The sequence below is a fragment of the Etheostoma cragini genome, chromosome 8, assembly GCF_013103735.1.
Source record: "Etheostoma cragini isolate CJK2018 chromosome 8, CSU_Ecrag_1.0, whole genome shotgun sequence".
In the NCBI taxonomy this organism is placed as follows: domain Eukaryota; kingdom Metazoa; phylum Chordata; class Actinopteri; order Perciformes; family Percidae; genus Etheostoma; species Etheostoma cragini.
Genome location: NC_048414.1, coordinates 18,187,378 through 18,202,313, shown reverse-complemented (window position 1 = coordinate 18,202,313; position 14,936 = coordinate 18,187,378). Strand labels below are relative to the sequence as shown.

Sequence of the window (14,936 nt, the reverse complement as noted above, 5' to 3'; positions counted from 1 at the left end):
CAAGCCACTAAAAAAAAACTGCTTTCTCATCAGACCCACATATCAGCTTGTACACACTCTCAAGTTGTTTTAGTTATGAGAGAGTAGCTCTCAAAATGCTCTACATGCGATCTGTTGCTTTGTGTTAATTAACAACACACTGCAGATGGTACGTGATCTTAACAGATTTAGTCTCTCTGACTTCTGAACTTAACTATCAGCCACACAACATGTGTTCTGTACAGAATAAGCCTTTAAATCAGACAAATACCAATTCAAATCCCTCAGATTCAAAATCAATAAAAAGTTTATACAAAACTTCATCATGTTGCATCGATTGTGATCCAATCAGATGTTAAATCAGCTGAGGCCGGCGTCTCCCAGCATGCTCCTGGTCTGCCTGGGTCTTGCAGGCGGTAAAAAGCAACTGTGCTGCCTGCATCTCAAAACTGCGGCTGCCTTGCTCTCGTGAGATTCCGTTGCCCACGTGTGCATGACGTCGGGAACAAGTCGGACACAAATCTAACTGGCATGCAACGGGCGCCGATCGCCGATGATTGCTTCAGTGCAGACCTGGCTCATCTTGAGCGAGCCTAGTCCATGGTGTGTAGCAGGCAGTGGACCAAACCACTGTGAGGCAAGGAAGGGGGGGGCTTAAGATGTTTTTAAACTTTAAATGCATTTTTTGCCCCCTTTGTATTGTTTTACTACTTACAATTATTTTATTTATACACAGCGTTTTTTGTAAGATTATTTTTGGGGGGGTTTTCCCTTTATTTGACAGTGACAGTGGAAGGACAGGAAAGGCAGGAGAGAGACGGAGGATGAGACGCAGCAAAGGGCCGCAGGTTGGACTCAAATCCCGGGCCTCTGCAAAAGACTCAGCCGACGCGGGGTGCACACTCTTAACGGGTGAGCTAGATGCTGTCCCTACAGCAGTGGGGGACAACCCACAATTGGGATAGGTCCTGACCCCCCCATTTCCCCTCCCACTCAAAACTATGGTCAATTGCAACATACAACTAGTGTCTGTCTACAAATTAATGTTAATTTGAAGGATGCATAATTATTGCAGCAAGTATCTATTGAGGTGTTCATTTTAGGATTTCAAGCCAGTCCTGGTTTTTGACTGGCAAAATACAAACTATCTGTAGAGCATTTATATTCATGACTATAAATATATAATAAGGTAAATAAAGGATAATATATTACAACAAGACATGCGATAAAAACAAATGTTTTCGTTTGTTTGGGAACAGAATGCCACATTAATTCACTTTCTTCTTACTCTGTTTGCTAAACACTTTTTATCTACAATAGGACGTAAAGATTGGCATTTTACAACAGCCAGTTATTCATAACCTTATTTAATGTAAATGCTAATCAACCGGTTTTCATCACTTTATCTCAATCAGGTGTCCGGCAGTTTTAAAAGGTTTAGGAATGATCAGGTAATATAAACGGATTCATAATAATAAAGCCAACTAATATTAAATCTAATATAACCAACATTTTTATAACATACTTTTTCATACGTTTTATTACATACTTACTGCTGCACAGCCAGTGGCCAGTTCCTTTGAGAAAATAGAAAACTGTGAAAAGCTTGCAGCTTTTTCAAATCAGCCCAATGTGAGCTTGTGTGGTAGAAGGCAGCTGGCCCTGTGATTCACACAAACACACCAACAATCTTCTAAAAAACTTCACAATAAGGAGAGAGCATACCTCTTGCTGTTTAAAGTGGTTTTTCACTTTTTATCTTAGAGGGTGTCAAGAGGCACCACACCATTTACCACATTTGAATAAAATTACCCGGTAATACTGCACCCTGCATAGGTTACTTGATTGTGCAGCACGCATGCTTGACATGAAATAGTCGCAAAAGACTGAAATAACTGAGTAAATGGAGAATGAATTATAATTGCAATTGTGGACCAAAAAAATGCTTTAGGTGGAGACCTTTCTCTTACTCCTCATCTACGAGAAATGTGATCCGTAGAGCTGACCGACATAATACAACTTCACATTGCAAAAGGTTTCAAGGACATAATCTATATCAGCACATCTTACTCTAACCTGATCCGTGTGTGCATTTATGTGTCAAATAACACATCCACTCATGCGCAAACACACACACACACACACACACATACACCTTCATAACATGCCCCTAACCTAACATACAGTGTATGAATCCTTTCCTATCCCTTACTCTTTGTAACAGAGATTACTGGCCAACTATGCCACCGTATCATCCAGGGTAAGCACCGTGTGTATCTCGGAGCTACGTAGTGAAGCAATCATGCAAGGCTAGGACTAATCCGTGACACCCGTTAGCCATCCCCCCCGAGACAGAGCATCACTGACAGGGCCCTGCTGTCCTATGCCTGGTGCTACACCCATCACTGCTAACGTCTTTATCAGCGGGACAGATGGATTGCAGCCGAGCATATTCTCCTGGTCATCATAGAGGGGAGAACGGAGGAAAGAAGAGAGAGGGAGGGGGGGGGAAGCAGACAGAGAGACAGCCAGGCACAGAAAAAAAGAAAAGAAACGCACAGACTGGCTGTCAGGGAGTTTGAGTGACAGGAGTGATAAGGTCCATCATGGTCTTGTTATGAGGAGCTGGGGGAAATAGGCCCGGTCAGACATGGCGCTGAATTAGCAGAGCCAAAGAGGAGGGGAGGCGGGACGAGGAGTGCAAGTACAGAGAAAGAAAATGAAGGGAGGATTAGGATATTTGAGGAAGAATGATATAACAGAGAAGGAAAAGAGACGTGAAGGGCAAAAGGTGCTCATGTGAAAGAATACAGGTGTATGCTGCCGTCTGCACTAATTCCAGCCTTAACTGGTCCAAAAGTTTAACAATGACCACAGAAGTTCCCCTGTAGAGTGGGAAGAAATTCAACACAGCATAAAATCCCACAGATAGTGTTGGGGAGTAACTAATTCCAAGTAACGGCATTACGCAATTAATTACACATTAAAGGTAACTCTTAACAATTACTGGGAAACAAACATGTAATTAAGATTACAGTTACCTGTGAAAATGTTCATTAGTACAGTGGGGCTTACATTTGACTGTTTGAATGTAGGCCATATGTTGAATGATATTCATTTCTTTTCTTTGCATGTTTATCATGTGCACAATGTCACCTTTTGCAATTTCCAATTACAGTGTTTAGTAAAGTTGGTAAAAATGGTTAACAGTTAAAAACATGAATTCAAAACGTAATTAAATGTAAAATGTTACATTACTTGATTACATTAATTAATACAGTAATGAAAATAGTTACACTTCTCTTACATTTTAATTAGAGTAACATCAAATCGGTAACCTATTACATTTCCAAAGTAAGCTTCCCAAAATTAATCGGAAGAAATCTTCATCTTTGTTACAGGAGCACACATTTCTGGCCTTTCAGACGACAGAGCTGCTAAGGGATTGCATATCATTTTTTCTCCTACTCATAAAAACAGGATTAGACCCTTACTATGAAAATTAATCAGGTCAGAGCCCAATCCCCTACAGAAGCAAAATGTAATAAATGTCATAGTAAGAAAGGATACCTTAGCTTATGATGTTAAAAATGGAAGATAGATTACACTGAGTCATCCATCCGTAAAAAGAACTTAGTAAAAAAGAAAAGCAATGGCAGCTTGGCATGCTGTTCAGCTAATTCTTACATCTTTTTTGAAAGGTTTGAAACATCCTCTGTAGGTTCATATTTCAATATCACATCAGTGAATATCAGTGAAGGCCGTATTGCATGTAGCATTAGCATATGTCTTCACTTAAAGCAGCTCTTCACTTATGAAAAGCTGTTGTCCGTGTTTAGTGTTGCAGTCGAGTTACCAACTGGCCAGTCCGAGTCAAGTCTCGAGTCGTGAGTGTCCCAGTCTGACTCCATGTCCAAGTCTCCAAAGAAGAGTCTGAGTCAAGTCCAGGTTAAGTCAATATTAACCTAAGTCTTGCACTGCCAGACCTTCCTCCGCAGCGCTGTGGAGGAGGGTCTGGTTAGTCCACACAGCATTCTGCGATGCAAAGAGAAAAAGAAGGACGAGGAGGGTCAGGAAAGGACATACGGTCAAATTTCCAGTGGTAACGGAGCAATCCCAGAGGATAGCGACTCAAATCGGACTTGAGTCCTGGAATAGGATTTGAGTACTCCATCACTGGAGCCTAAATGAAACAGTTCCAGACTAAATATCTATCAATATCTATCTATCCATCCATCCATCCATCCATCCATCTATCTATATTATATTGTATTAGACACAAAACTAGTCAGAAACTTTGTCCAACTTCTGAGTCCAAGTCCAAGTCCTCAGTGTGTGATTCATAGTAGAGTCACAAGCCCAGAGAATAACAACTCAAATCGGGCATGAGTCCTGGACTTGGACTTGAGTACTCCATCACTGGACCCTACATAAAATAGTAATCAATAAATCAATATCTTGAATATATACACAGTTCTTTTTACATAACATAAAATTAGACATAAAACTGGTCAGAAACCTACAAGTCCAAGTCATCAGTGTGTAAGTCCAAGTCAAGTCCCGAGTCCAGAGAATAACATCTTGAGTGGGACTCGAGTACTCCATCACTGGTTGACTTTACTCTCATTGTAAGTACATGGAACAGAATTAAAGGTGCTACTCTATGGTGCAAACTTATCACTGTGAATACCTTTTAAAATAACACAAGGAAAATAAGAAAGGAGTGCAATACGTGTTTCCAACCATGGTTTATTGTTTGTTTATTACTTAATTTATGTTTTGTTGACACTAATGGATCACGTCACAAGAGTAACAACAGCTAAAGTCAGCATGTCTACCACAGGAGCTGATCATTATTCCTTTCCAAAGCACCAACTGACGCTCCCTCGTTTTATAATTCTTTAACATGAAATACCACTTCAACAACTAAAATGCAAAAAGATGAATTAAGGAGGAAAGGGAGAACAGATTCCCTGCTGGCTGATCGGATGGCGTAGAAAAGAGTGGAGTGGTGGTCTGAGGCAGAGACTTCACAAGCTATGAATAGCTGTCTCTATGCAAAAAGAGCTGTGGAAGGTAGGTCTGAGGAAAAACACAGGCTCCCTATGTGGGGATTATGTTTGCTGAATTCAAACAAAATCTCCACTCAAAAAACCCAGCTTGACTAGATTTAATGAATAATAACAGGAATGAACACATCTCCTGAACATTCATTTGCTTGCTTTATTCTTGCTTTTTACTCTCTCTCTCTCTTTTTCTCTCTCTCTCTCTGTATCCTTCTATGTTAAAATGTTTTTACTCATCTTTTTATCCTTCTCTCTATCCTCCTTTGCTTGAGTTCTGCACTCAAACTGGAAGACAAGCTTTTAAAGCTTACATCTTGTCTGCAGGAGGTGGTGTCTTTAGGAAAAGAGAACACAGGATTTTTCTGATGGAAGGGATTTTGGGAAAGTTCTATGAAAAGACTTGAATATTTAGTTGAATAATTTATACGGTGAAAGCTTGAGAGCTGCCGCTGACAGACCCAGCGCATTCGCAAACGCACTCACAATATGATGGCGGTCATCGGAGAGGTCAGAGATGATTCATGGGCAGGTTGGAAGGGGGCCAGGGAGAGTGGAGGGTAGAGGATTTATACAGGGAGCTTAGAGTCTTCAAACACTTCTTTTTTTTTTTTTACAGCTCAATTTCTCCACGCCGTTAAACGGATCTCTTCCCAGTGAGAAATGAGAACATTAACTGGGACAGGGACATGGTGCACTCTGCACCCTGCCGAGCCCTCTGAGCGGTAACATTTCACATCTGACCTGTGCTCCTTACAAGCTCCCCTGACACCATAATGCATCATGGGAGGACTGCAGGGGAAATTTTGGTTGGGGCAAAGCGGGATGTGTTTCGAAACCTGACAACAGCTGTGGGCGATTCCATCAAGAACAACACAACTCAGTGTTACAACTGCACCTTAAGACACACAGAGTTTTTTTTTCCTACAAGACCTCATTCTTTTTTTCTCTGTTTTCCCACCTCCGGAGGTGAGATGGAGGGATGTAGAGGCAAAACAAAACACCCAGGTCAGCAGCTTTTGAAAAATTCATCAAGAAGTGGCACAAATGGCCAATAGGTGCAATTTATTGTGTGCTATTTTTTTTTGTTTGTCATTGTTTTTTTGTACATGTACATTTTATTTTCTAGCGTGACTGCCAGATCCCGGTTTACTAGCTTTTCACTAATGCCTTAAGGCACTGCTGACTAAACGAACCATCACTGAACCACAGCACATCTACTCCCACTCCAGCTCAGATTCCCTTATCTTGCCTCTGCACCCACATCACCCAGTCACCCAGCGTGTCGTCACATGTCACACACGTTCTTTTGCACGCATATGCACACCCTGTGATCTGTGCTGGACATTTTCTGAGTATTATGTTTCAGAGACATGTACAGAAATATTTTTTATTTGAGAAAGCGAAAGATCACACTAAGGCCTCCTGCCTGCGTGGCGTGAGCGTAGCATTAATGTTGCATGGTGATTTCTTCAAGACATATTTCAGAAATATGTCTGACGTGGCGCTGCTGCTGCGAGCCTTGTCTGTACACATGTATGTTACCCAGTGATAAAAATGACATTTGGGGAGAGAGTTGGGGAAATTTACCGCACTCAAGTCTGGGATTGCACCCAAGCCCAGATGCAGCCATTTTAACGTAATATTCCCTACCTAGTCATGTAGAAAACAAATTTAAGTAGACCTGGATGCATTTGTGATTAGAAAACCTTGACAGTGCTCACCATTTGCTTCAATAATCCAACACATTGGTTAGAGAGCTTCATCTTAACAAGGAGAACTTGGCTCAAGCATGCCAATGTGACGTGAAGAGTATCTGCCCTGTCGATGTGACCCGCGTCTTTGAGGAAATACTGTACATCTAAGAGCTGAAACTGACCCTGACCTCTGCCCTCCCCGGAGGGGTAAACAAACACATGGTCCCTACATAATGTCTGTAGAAGCTACATGCAAGCAACAAGGGGTTTGAAAAGAAAATCCACAGTTCAAACCAAGAAAAAGAAGGATTTTTCTCACCAGCGGATGTGTGAACTCAGGGGCATGGTCGTTCTTGTCTGTGATGGTAATGGTAGCCGTGGCTGTTCCTGTTAGGCCCACCTCACTTCCTGCCATGTCCTTGGCCACAATCTCTAACTCATATGTTGTGGTTGGCAGTGTCTGGAGAAAAAAAACAGAGCGATTCAGAGTTAAATAAGAAACATAGATATGTGCACAGAACAGAACTATGATATTCACGCAGCCATATATACAGCATACAATCACTGTAGCAAAATGACAAAACCCAGTTCATACAGTCATAGTTGTTTCCGGGAGGACTTCTACATGCGCACACGCTAGTGTGTGGTGATAATCTTCAGATAATCTATTTGAGAGGCAAATCATTAAAAATCATTGTTAGATGAATGATTAGCCATGTGAGGGATTAAATTAAATCCACCTAAAGCGAAAGCTAACACTTATCGCCGTGTTTTACATTGCTGTGAGACCCTTTGACAAAGCTTGAAAGCTCTTAAAATAACCCATGAGAGGTTTGAATCTACCATCAAATAGAGGACAAATGCTGAAACAAATCATAACCGAGTAAATATGCACCCTCACATAGCAGTGTTTAAAGCTCCAGTAAACACCGGCAACATCTCTAGGGAAAGGTCAGAATCCACATTTTAGAATTCATACATGTAAGAACAGATAAGGTGCTAAAAGAGAACAGGGTCCCTAAAGCTATGCAGTACGGGATCAAAGTATAAGCATACTTTGCAGGGATTACGCTTATCCATTTTAAAGATTCCGGAGGGGCTCAGAGTTTTGTTTTTTTAACACACGTCTTCCACAATTTGGGTACGGGGTCCTCTACATAATCTTTAAAATCATAGCGATCATTCAGGCATTTGAGAAAACTTTGTGACATTTGCATAGCTTTTAGAATCTTCATTTTCTTTTTTAATTGTTGTTGTTGATTCGATGTCTGAGAAGAAAGAATGAAGATTAAAAAATAATAACATGCCACTAACACAACACAAATGAAATGTAATTATTCTACATTCATACACCAGCCAGGGAGAGAGGGCAAAAATTCCAAATTAGATTATTAATAGATTAGATAGTTAATTGACTGGCCTGCATGCATCTGTAATCTAACTAATTGTAGAAATGTTGTTCATACATATAGAGAGAGGTAGGCCTTCATAATGATCATAGCAGGGATAATCATGTGTTGCCATATTTCATGCCTAATACAAATGTTGACTCTGGTGAATAAATAACAGGAGGTAGGGGCTAGTAAAGCCAAAATTTATTTATCCGCTGTAGTGTTTTCTCCCTACTGGGGGTGTTAACTGTCACATGCTTAATAAACTTCATCCATCTGTCTAACTGAAAATGCTGCTGGAGCTCTCTCCTGCGTTGTAGATTCACCTCTGAATGTGCACTCTTCCCATTGACCCCTGGTACAAACCACAGAGGAGGGAGAGGCACACGAACCCAGAGGAATACACACCTCCACACGGAGAAAAGTAAATAAATCAGGCTGCCATTCGTTGTTTGGAATAAAAAGCAACAAACCAGACAACCGAATAATCCAAAAGTCATTTTATTTCTTCAGTTTTCTAGTTTCTAGTTTTCCTTGTTTTGTTTGCCAGACAGGGTTTTCATTAGACCTTTATTTAAAACAGAGGGCCCTATTTTAATGATCTAAGCGCACAGCGTGAAGCTCCAGGATGTGTCCAAATCCACTTCTGCTAGTTTGAGGGCGGAAAAAACGGTGTCAGTGTGCTGGGCGCAGGGTTCAAAACCGGTGTACTTAGTGTATGTGTATATATATATATATATATATATATATATATATATATATATATATATATATATATATATATATATATATATATATACACACACACACACACACACACACACGTATTTATATATTTACACCTCTCTGTAAGACCAGCATGCCCAGGTGTATTTGCTATTTAAACAACGTGGGTGTGGGACCGTCTTAAAATATCAACAACACTTGCGTTGGGCTTCGCGCCCCCGTGTCGGGTGCAAGATAGGGCCCATAAGAGGACACTCAGGGTCCCGCTTATGGCCACTAAGGTAATGCTCCAACAACTTTTCATGGTCCTTTTAAAAGCTGGTGAAAGATTTTATTTCCTTCTTTCACAGCATTGCATGGTAGAAATAGTAGTAAAATAGTATTTTGATGCTTTTATAGTGCCAGCAGGTGGTTGGCGATGTTAAAAGCTAGTTTTTAATTGTTTGGAATATTCATCGCCCTCAACTGCATTTACATTTCACACACACTACTATACACTACCCTAAACCCTCCAGGGCGTTTACATCATATTCTCTGCCTCATTATGTATTGCTAATGATATTGTTTACTGACAAAGAGCTGTGACCTGACATCCCCTCACGTTGTACAAAAATCCCCTCAATGTCAAACTGAGCAGCAGTTGTCAGTGTGTGCAGTTGTGTGTGTGTGTGTGTGTGTGTGTGTGTGTGCGCACGTGTGTGTGCGCACGTGTGCGTGCCCTACTTTTTCCTCATCATAGATGAGAGTGCTCTAATCAATTGCATCTGAGGCAGGCAGGGGGACATCAAACGATCAATGGGTAGACACCTTGAGGCTCCTTTTAATTACCACATCTCAGTGATAACACTAAAATGACAGATTTATTTAATTTTTTTTATTCAACCTTTTTTAACCAGGAAATAATCCCATTGAGATTCAGAATCTCTTTTACAAGGGAGTCCTGGCCAAGAAAGCAGCATCAAAGTCTCGACACAGTACAGCAAACAACAGACTTCATACAAAACAGTAAAAATTACGTTAAAAACTGTCACTACCCGACGTGAGTCCAGTGCAGATATGAGTTGCACATGCTTCACTTTGTGACACGTAGCCTACAAAAGACTTCTGCAATACACTACAATACAAAATACAATAAAAATGGACTTACACAGTTTGATCACTGCTGGCTACAAGTTAGTAATCAAACACATGAGCATGCGCAACTCACAACTGCACTCGACTCACATCGGATAGTGAAAACACGGGTAGTGACAACACACTTTTGCCCTGGAAAGCGACTTTGGGTCCTTGACAAGCGCTATACAAATTAAAGTTATTATAACTATTATTATTTTTACTATTATTATTATTAACACAAAGAAACCAGAATTCTGTAACAGGACAAGTCCATTCAGTGGTCAGGAAGTCCTTTATCCTGTTTTTTAAATCTTCCACGCTAATAAAGTAATCCAGATTAAGGATTAAGATTTACTGTGCAAAAACTTTAAAAGCCAAACACAGTACGGGTTCGAGGAATGACAAACAACATTTGCTTGTGTTACCGATACTGAAGTCAGGAGCATAATTTACGGAATGCTTAAGGTCAAAATCTTAAGTGTACCGTCCAAATTTTTACTTTAAAACAGAATGAAAGAGAGGACTTTTGAATGGAAAAATGGGTCCAAACATCATTTACATAGAATTTAGCATGCCATGTTATGTGCATCAATCCAAAAAAATACTGCTCTGTAAATACCAAATTACGTCAAACGTCAACGTTTTTTATTTAAAGGGGACTTTATATACAGAACAAACCAGAAAAAAAACAGAGGAGAGGCTAGGCTGCCTCCTGTCGTTAACTCCTTCCATTCAAACAGCTGCTCCAGGGGAGATTGTGGGAAGAGCGAGACAATAAACAGGTGTTTCTATCAAAAGTTTGTCACACATAGCGGGTGACAAGGGTGTCCCTCACAACCAGCCCCTGCTCCATCACCAATGTGCAGGCAGATGGTGCTCCACGGACCTGTGAGTTTATTAAACCAATGCACACAATCACACATGATTACACACACATGCTGACTCTAAAAAAAGCATACACACACACACACACACACACCTGCACACAGAAGTACACTTTTGCCCTCCAGCTGGAGAAGAGAAGAGCTCTGGAATACCTGCAGTCTCAGTGGTGTCTAAACACATTGAGGGTGGCCTCCTCTGGCGACTGACAACGTCTTAATGAATATTTCCTGAGTCTCAACTCAATTATAAACTCCCTGGCAGTACCTGGCCAAGAAGCGCTGTTCAAATTCACTAGAGATACAGAGTTACAGCAACAGGGAATTTTCCCTCCAGGTGTCAGAAAACTTCTACTGGCACAGTGTTAATTGAGATACTCCTCTCAGTCAGCTTCTTCATTTTTCAGCTCCTCGTTAGCTTGTCTGGAAACACTTGATTAAACTTTTGTGAACAGCATTAGTGTTAAAGTCAAGGGAAAAAGTTACTACATACTTTACATGTTCATAAGTATGTAAAGTATATTCCCTCTATATGTACTCAGTGTCTTTTCATACTGTAGTTGTTACATATTTTTCAGCTAACAGGCTCCCATTATTTTTTTCTTAAGACCAAATGAGTTCTCCAACAAGAATCAATATTATCACTTCATAATCATGTTGTGATTATGATCATTTGTGTTAATGTTTTATAAAACTGTTGTGTGCAAATGAATGGTTTTAAGCAAGTAGTAATGGAAATATAATGAAGTTATGGTTTGAACTGCTTGTTTTGCGCATGAAGAGTTTTGTCGGATGTATTACATAACAGTGGAACGCAGTTAAATCAAACACCTTAATTACTCATTCTGTGTATGCATGTTTGCCAGACTGATTTGCTGAAATTGCAATATGGAAACAAGAGGCTAAGTGTCTAAGAGGCTCTATGAACGCTGAACCTTCTGTAGGCACAGCAGTGCTTGGAACTAATGTCACCATGTTAGTGTTTTTTAAATTTTAAGATTATATTTTGTGGCTTTTGTGGCTTTTATTTAAATTAGGGACACAAGAAAGGGAATGACATGCAGAAAAGGGCCACAGGTCGGAACTGATCCCACGGCCGCTGTGACAAGGACTGAGCCTCTGTACATGGGGTGCATGCTCAATCAGCTGTGCTAACCAGGCTACTGTAACATGCCCACATTGACAATGCTAACATGCAGATGTTTAGCATGTTTTACCACAAATTGTTTTGATTCACAATTAACAAACACTTTCTGTGATTTGGGCAACGAGTCTTCCAAACCATACAACTATACGCATCGTTTATTCCTAACTCTCTAACACGACCCATGAAATAGTGCAGAAATAAAACCTCAAAACTAAACCAGAGAATGTTGGCTTGGGATTAGAACTGAAAGGTAGCCATTTTATTAAATTACCTGCTTCATGTAGTTCTACTCGAACATAAGGTCAATTTCAGCAAATATGACAGAAGGTTAGTCTTATAAGGATCACCTACTGCACCTTTAAACTATGGACAATCAAGCAATTAATTACAGATAAATATTTTGAACGGACAACAGCCCCAATATATGTACAAATATGATCAGCAGAGTTACAAATCATGGGAAACATCAATTCCGGAATTACATTTCAGGGTGATCCATCCAAAGTTTTTAAGACATTTTACTTGAAACCATAAATCCAAACCTAATGGCAGAACTAGAGGAATAACCAAGGATCACCAAAGATATCATAATTTTCTCTCTAGGGATCAAGAATAACTGTATAAAACATCTGGACCAGTAGTGGACCAACCGACATCACCATCCCCAGTGGGATGCCGGAAGCATGGCTGAAAACCTTATTTTTATCTCAATATTGACACTAGCAAAGAACCCAGCCCTAAAGCAGAGTTCCCTGCTTCATGTATGCATGTAGGAGAAGGTTTAACAAAGTATATAGACTGTTCCTGCCAAGGGACTGACTAAAGGCAGCATTAACTTCCAGTCCTGTCCAGTCAAAGCTAATTTGTGCGGTCTGTGGTGAACTTTTATCAGATGAAGGGCAGAGTACAAGGAATCACTGAAAACTCTTGCAGAATAGCACAGCTTTCTTTCCAAAGTGCTGGATAATTTTCTTTGTAAAACATAAGTGGGAGAAAAACCAGGAAGCCACAAGTGATTTCATTGAGAGATTGTGTTTGTGAAAGCTGACGTGAAACTGAACAAAGAGCTAATGAAGTCGAGCGTACCAAATGATATGACAGGCCTAGTTTAAGAGACATCTGATCGGAGAATGACATTTCAGACCCTCACATTCTGCCTTGAAAGGATTTCATCAAAGCCCCTACAGTAAGGGCTGCTCCATGGCACAAAGCACGGAGAAAGGAGAGGATCAGAGTAAGCGGGAGGGAGAGGAATGGAGAGGGATAAGTGAGGAAAGGAAGAGGCTAGAATGAGAGAAAAAGAGAGCGGCCTGACAACTGAGACACCACATTAACTCTCTGAATAGGTGTGATATAATAGTCAAATTGGCAGTGGGGTCTTTGTTCTCCTCTGGCCCCTCACTAGTGCTAACTCTCAGCACCAAACTACTGGCTTTCTTCAGGCCTCTTTTCATATGCTTTCATATGTATATATTTTCAGGGAAATGATGACAGACGTAAATGGCTTAGAAAAAAAAAAGAAATCCAAACGGATTTATATGAAAACTCACTAGTGAAAGCATTTCTACAAAAGCAACATTATTCCTCTCTACCTATATGCCTTCACTGGCTTCATTTGTCTGCCACTCTTAGTTTTGTTCTTCTGGTAGAAAGGTCTTTTCCGCTAAAATTAAACTTGTATTTTATCTTTAGAATTTGAGCCATTATGTGTCATTGTACAGTATGTGACTTAATACGATGTTTTGAGGCCTTCAAACAGGTTCTGCTCCTTCTTTTAACAAGTTCTATGTTCTGCTTTTCATTCTTGGTAGTCTTTTGTTTTAGGATAGCAAAGCAAACAGAAAAATATATGAGTTTTTAGGATGCAAGGTTCACCTTCCCTTTATGTGTCTCTCGAGATTGTTCCATATATCTTTTTTAAAGTAATTTCCTCTATGTCGCTGTGATGCACGGAAACTGTTACACTTATATTTATTAAGCTTTTGGAATCAAAGCTGTAACTTTTTTTCCCTCTGTCAGCATCACACAGGGTTTCACAATGTTTCAAGATCCGCAGCCCTTGTTCCAAACAAAAACCTATTTCAAAGTTAATCTGAAGTTAGTGTAAGGCTGTAGCCGAGTGAGTTTATCAAATTAAGTGGGTTTCTTCCAATGTAAGTCTTTCAGTAGAAAATCCTCTCTCTGTGTTAATATCCCTCCACTGCACCTCAATAAGTAAACTCAGGGGAAACACAAAGGGAATTTTAGACTAAAAGGGCTGTATCTTTGAGAGCTAGCCATGTGATTTAACTAACTTAGAACGCTAAAAATAACAACTTCAGAATTAATTTTCAGCACAGCCTGAAAATTGTGGATCATCTGACTGTTGTTTTAGTACAGATTTGAACAATTGTTAACCTATCCTTTAAGCTACATTGTTTCTCCCATCTAACATTGATATCATACATCGCAATCAACTCTCTCTCTCGCCACGCAGTTCAAAGTACGTATTGCAGCTACGGTAGCCGTCATGCTTCAAAAAGCGAAAGTGTACAAAAGGCCGTCTATCAGCCGTGGTTGCTGGAGTGCATGTCAGTGGAGCAGACGCGCGCTTCACACCACAAGCGGGCACGCACGCCACCCGACAGAAAGGAGAGAGAAAGGAAAAAGAGCTCTGCAGCGGTCCCGAGGATAATTAACTAATTGGGATTTGGTGTGTGCGTCCAAAGCAGCTGCAATGTTCACTCTTTTTCTTAATGAAGCCAGTCTCTTGCTCTTTTCAATATCCGTTTTTTTTCCTGGGCAAAGAAGAAGTCATCTATTGAAATGAAATTCCTGAAATTTGGATTTTGAAGACGTGTGGTCCTCCGTGTTTCCTTCTTCAAAGTTACCGGGGCCGGGAAGCGAGAATACACATTAGCAGCAGCTGTGAGTCAAAAACGCAAGAGGCGGAGCAG

General features: G+C 40.4%; 1 protein-coding gene across 4 annotated transcripts in view; it reads right to left on the bottom strand.

Annotated features, from left to right (window-relative positions):
* cdh13 (cadherin 13, H-cadherin (heart)) overlaps positions 1–14,936 on the bottom strand; it is a 358,407-nt gene that overhangs the window by 73,329 nt on the left and 270,142 nt on the right. For all 4 annotated transcript variants that reach the window (XM_034879249.1, XM_034879248.1, XM_034879250.1 and 1 more), the window contains one exon: positions 7,059–7,199. In XM_034879249.1, the coding sequence (XP_034735140.1) occupies positions 7,059–7,199 (141 nt within the window). The remainder of the gene's footprint in view (positions 1–7,058; positions 7,200–14,936) is intronic.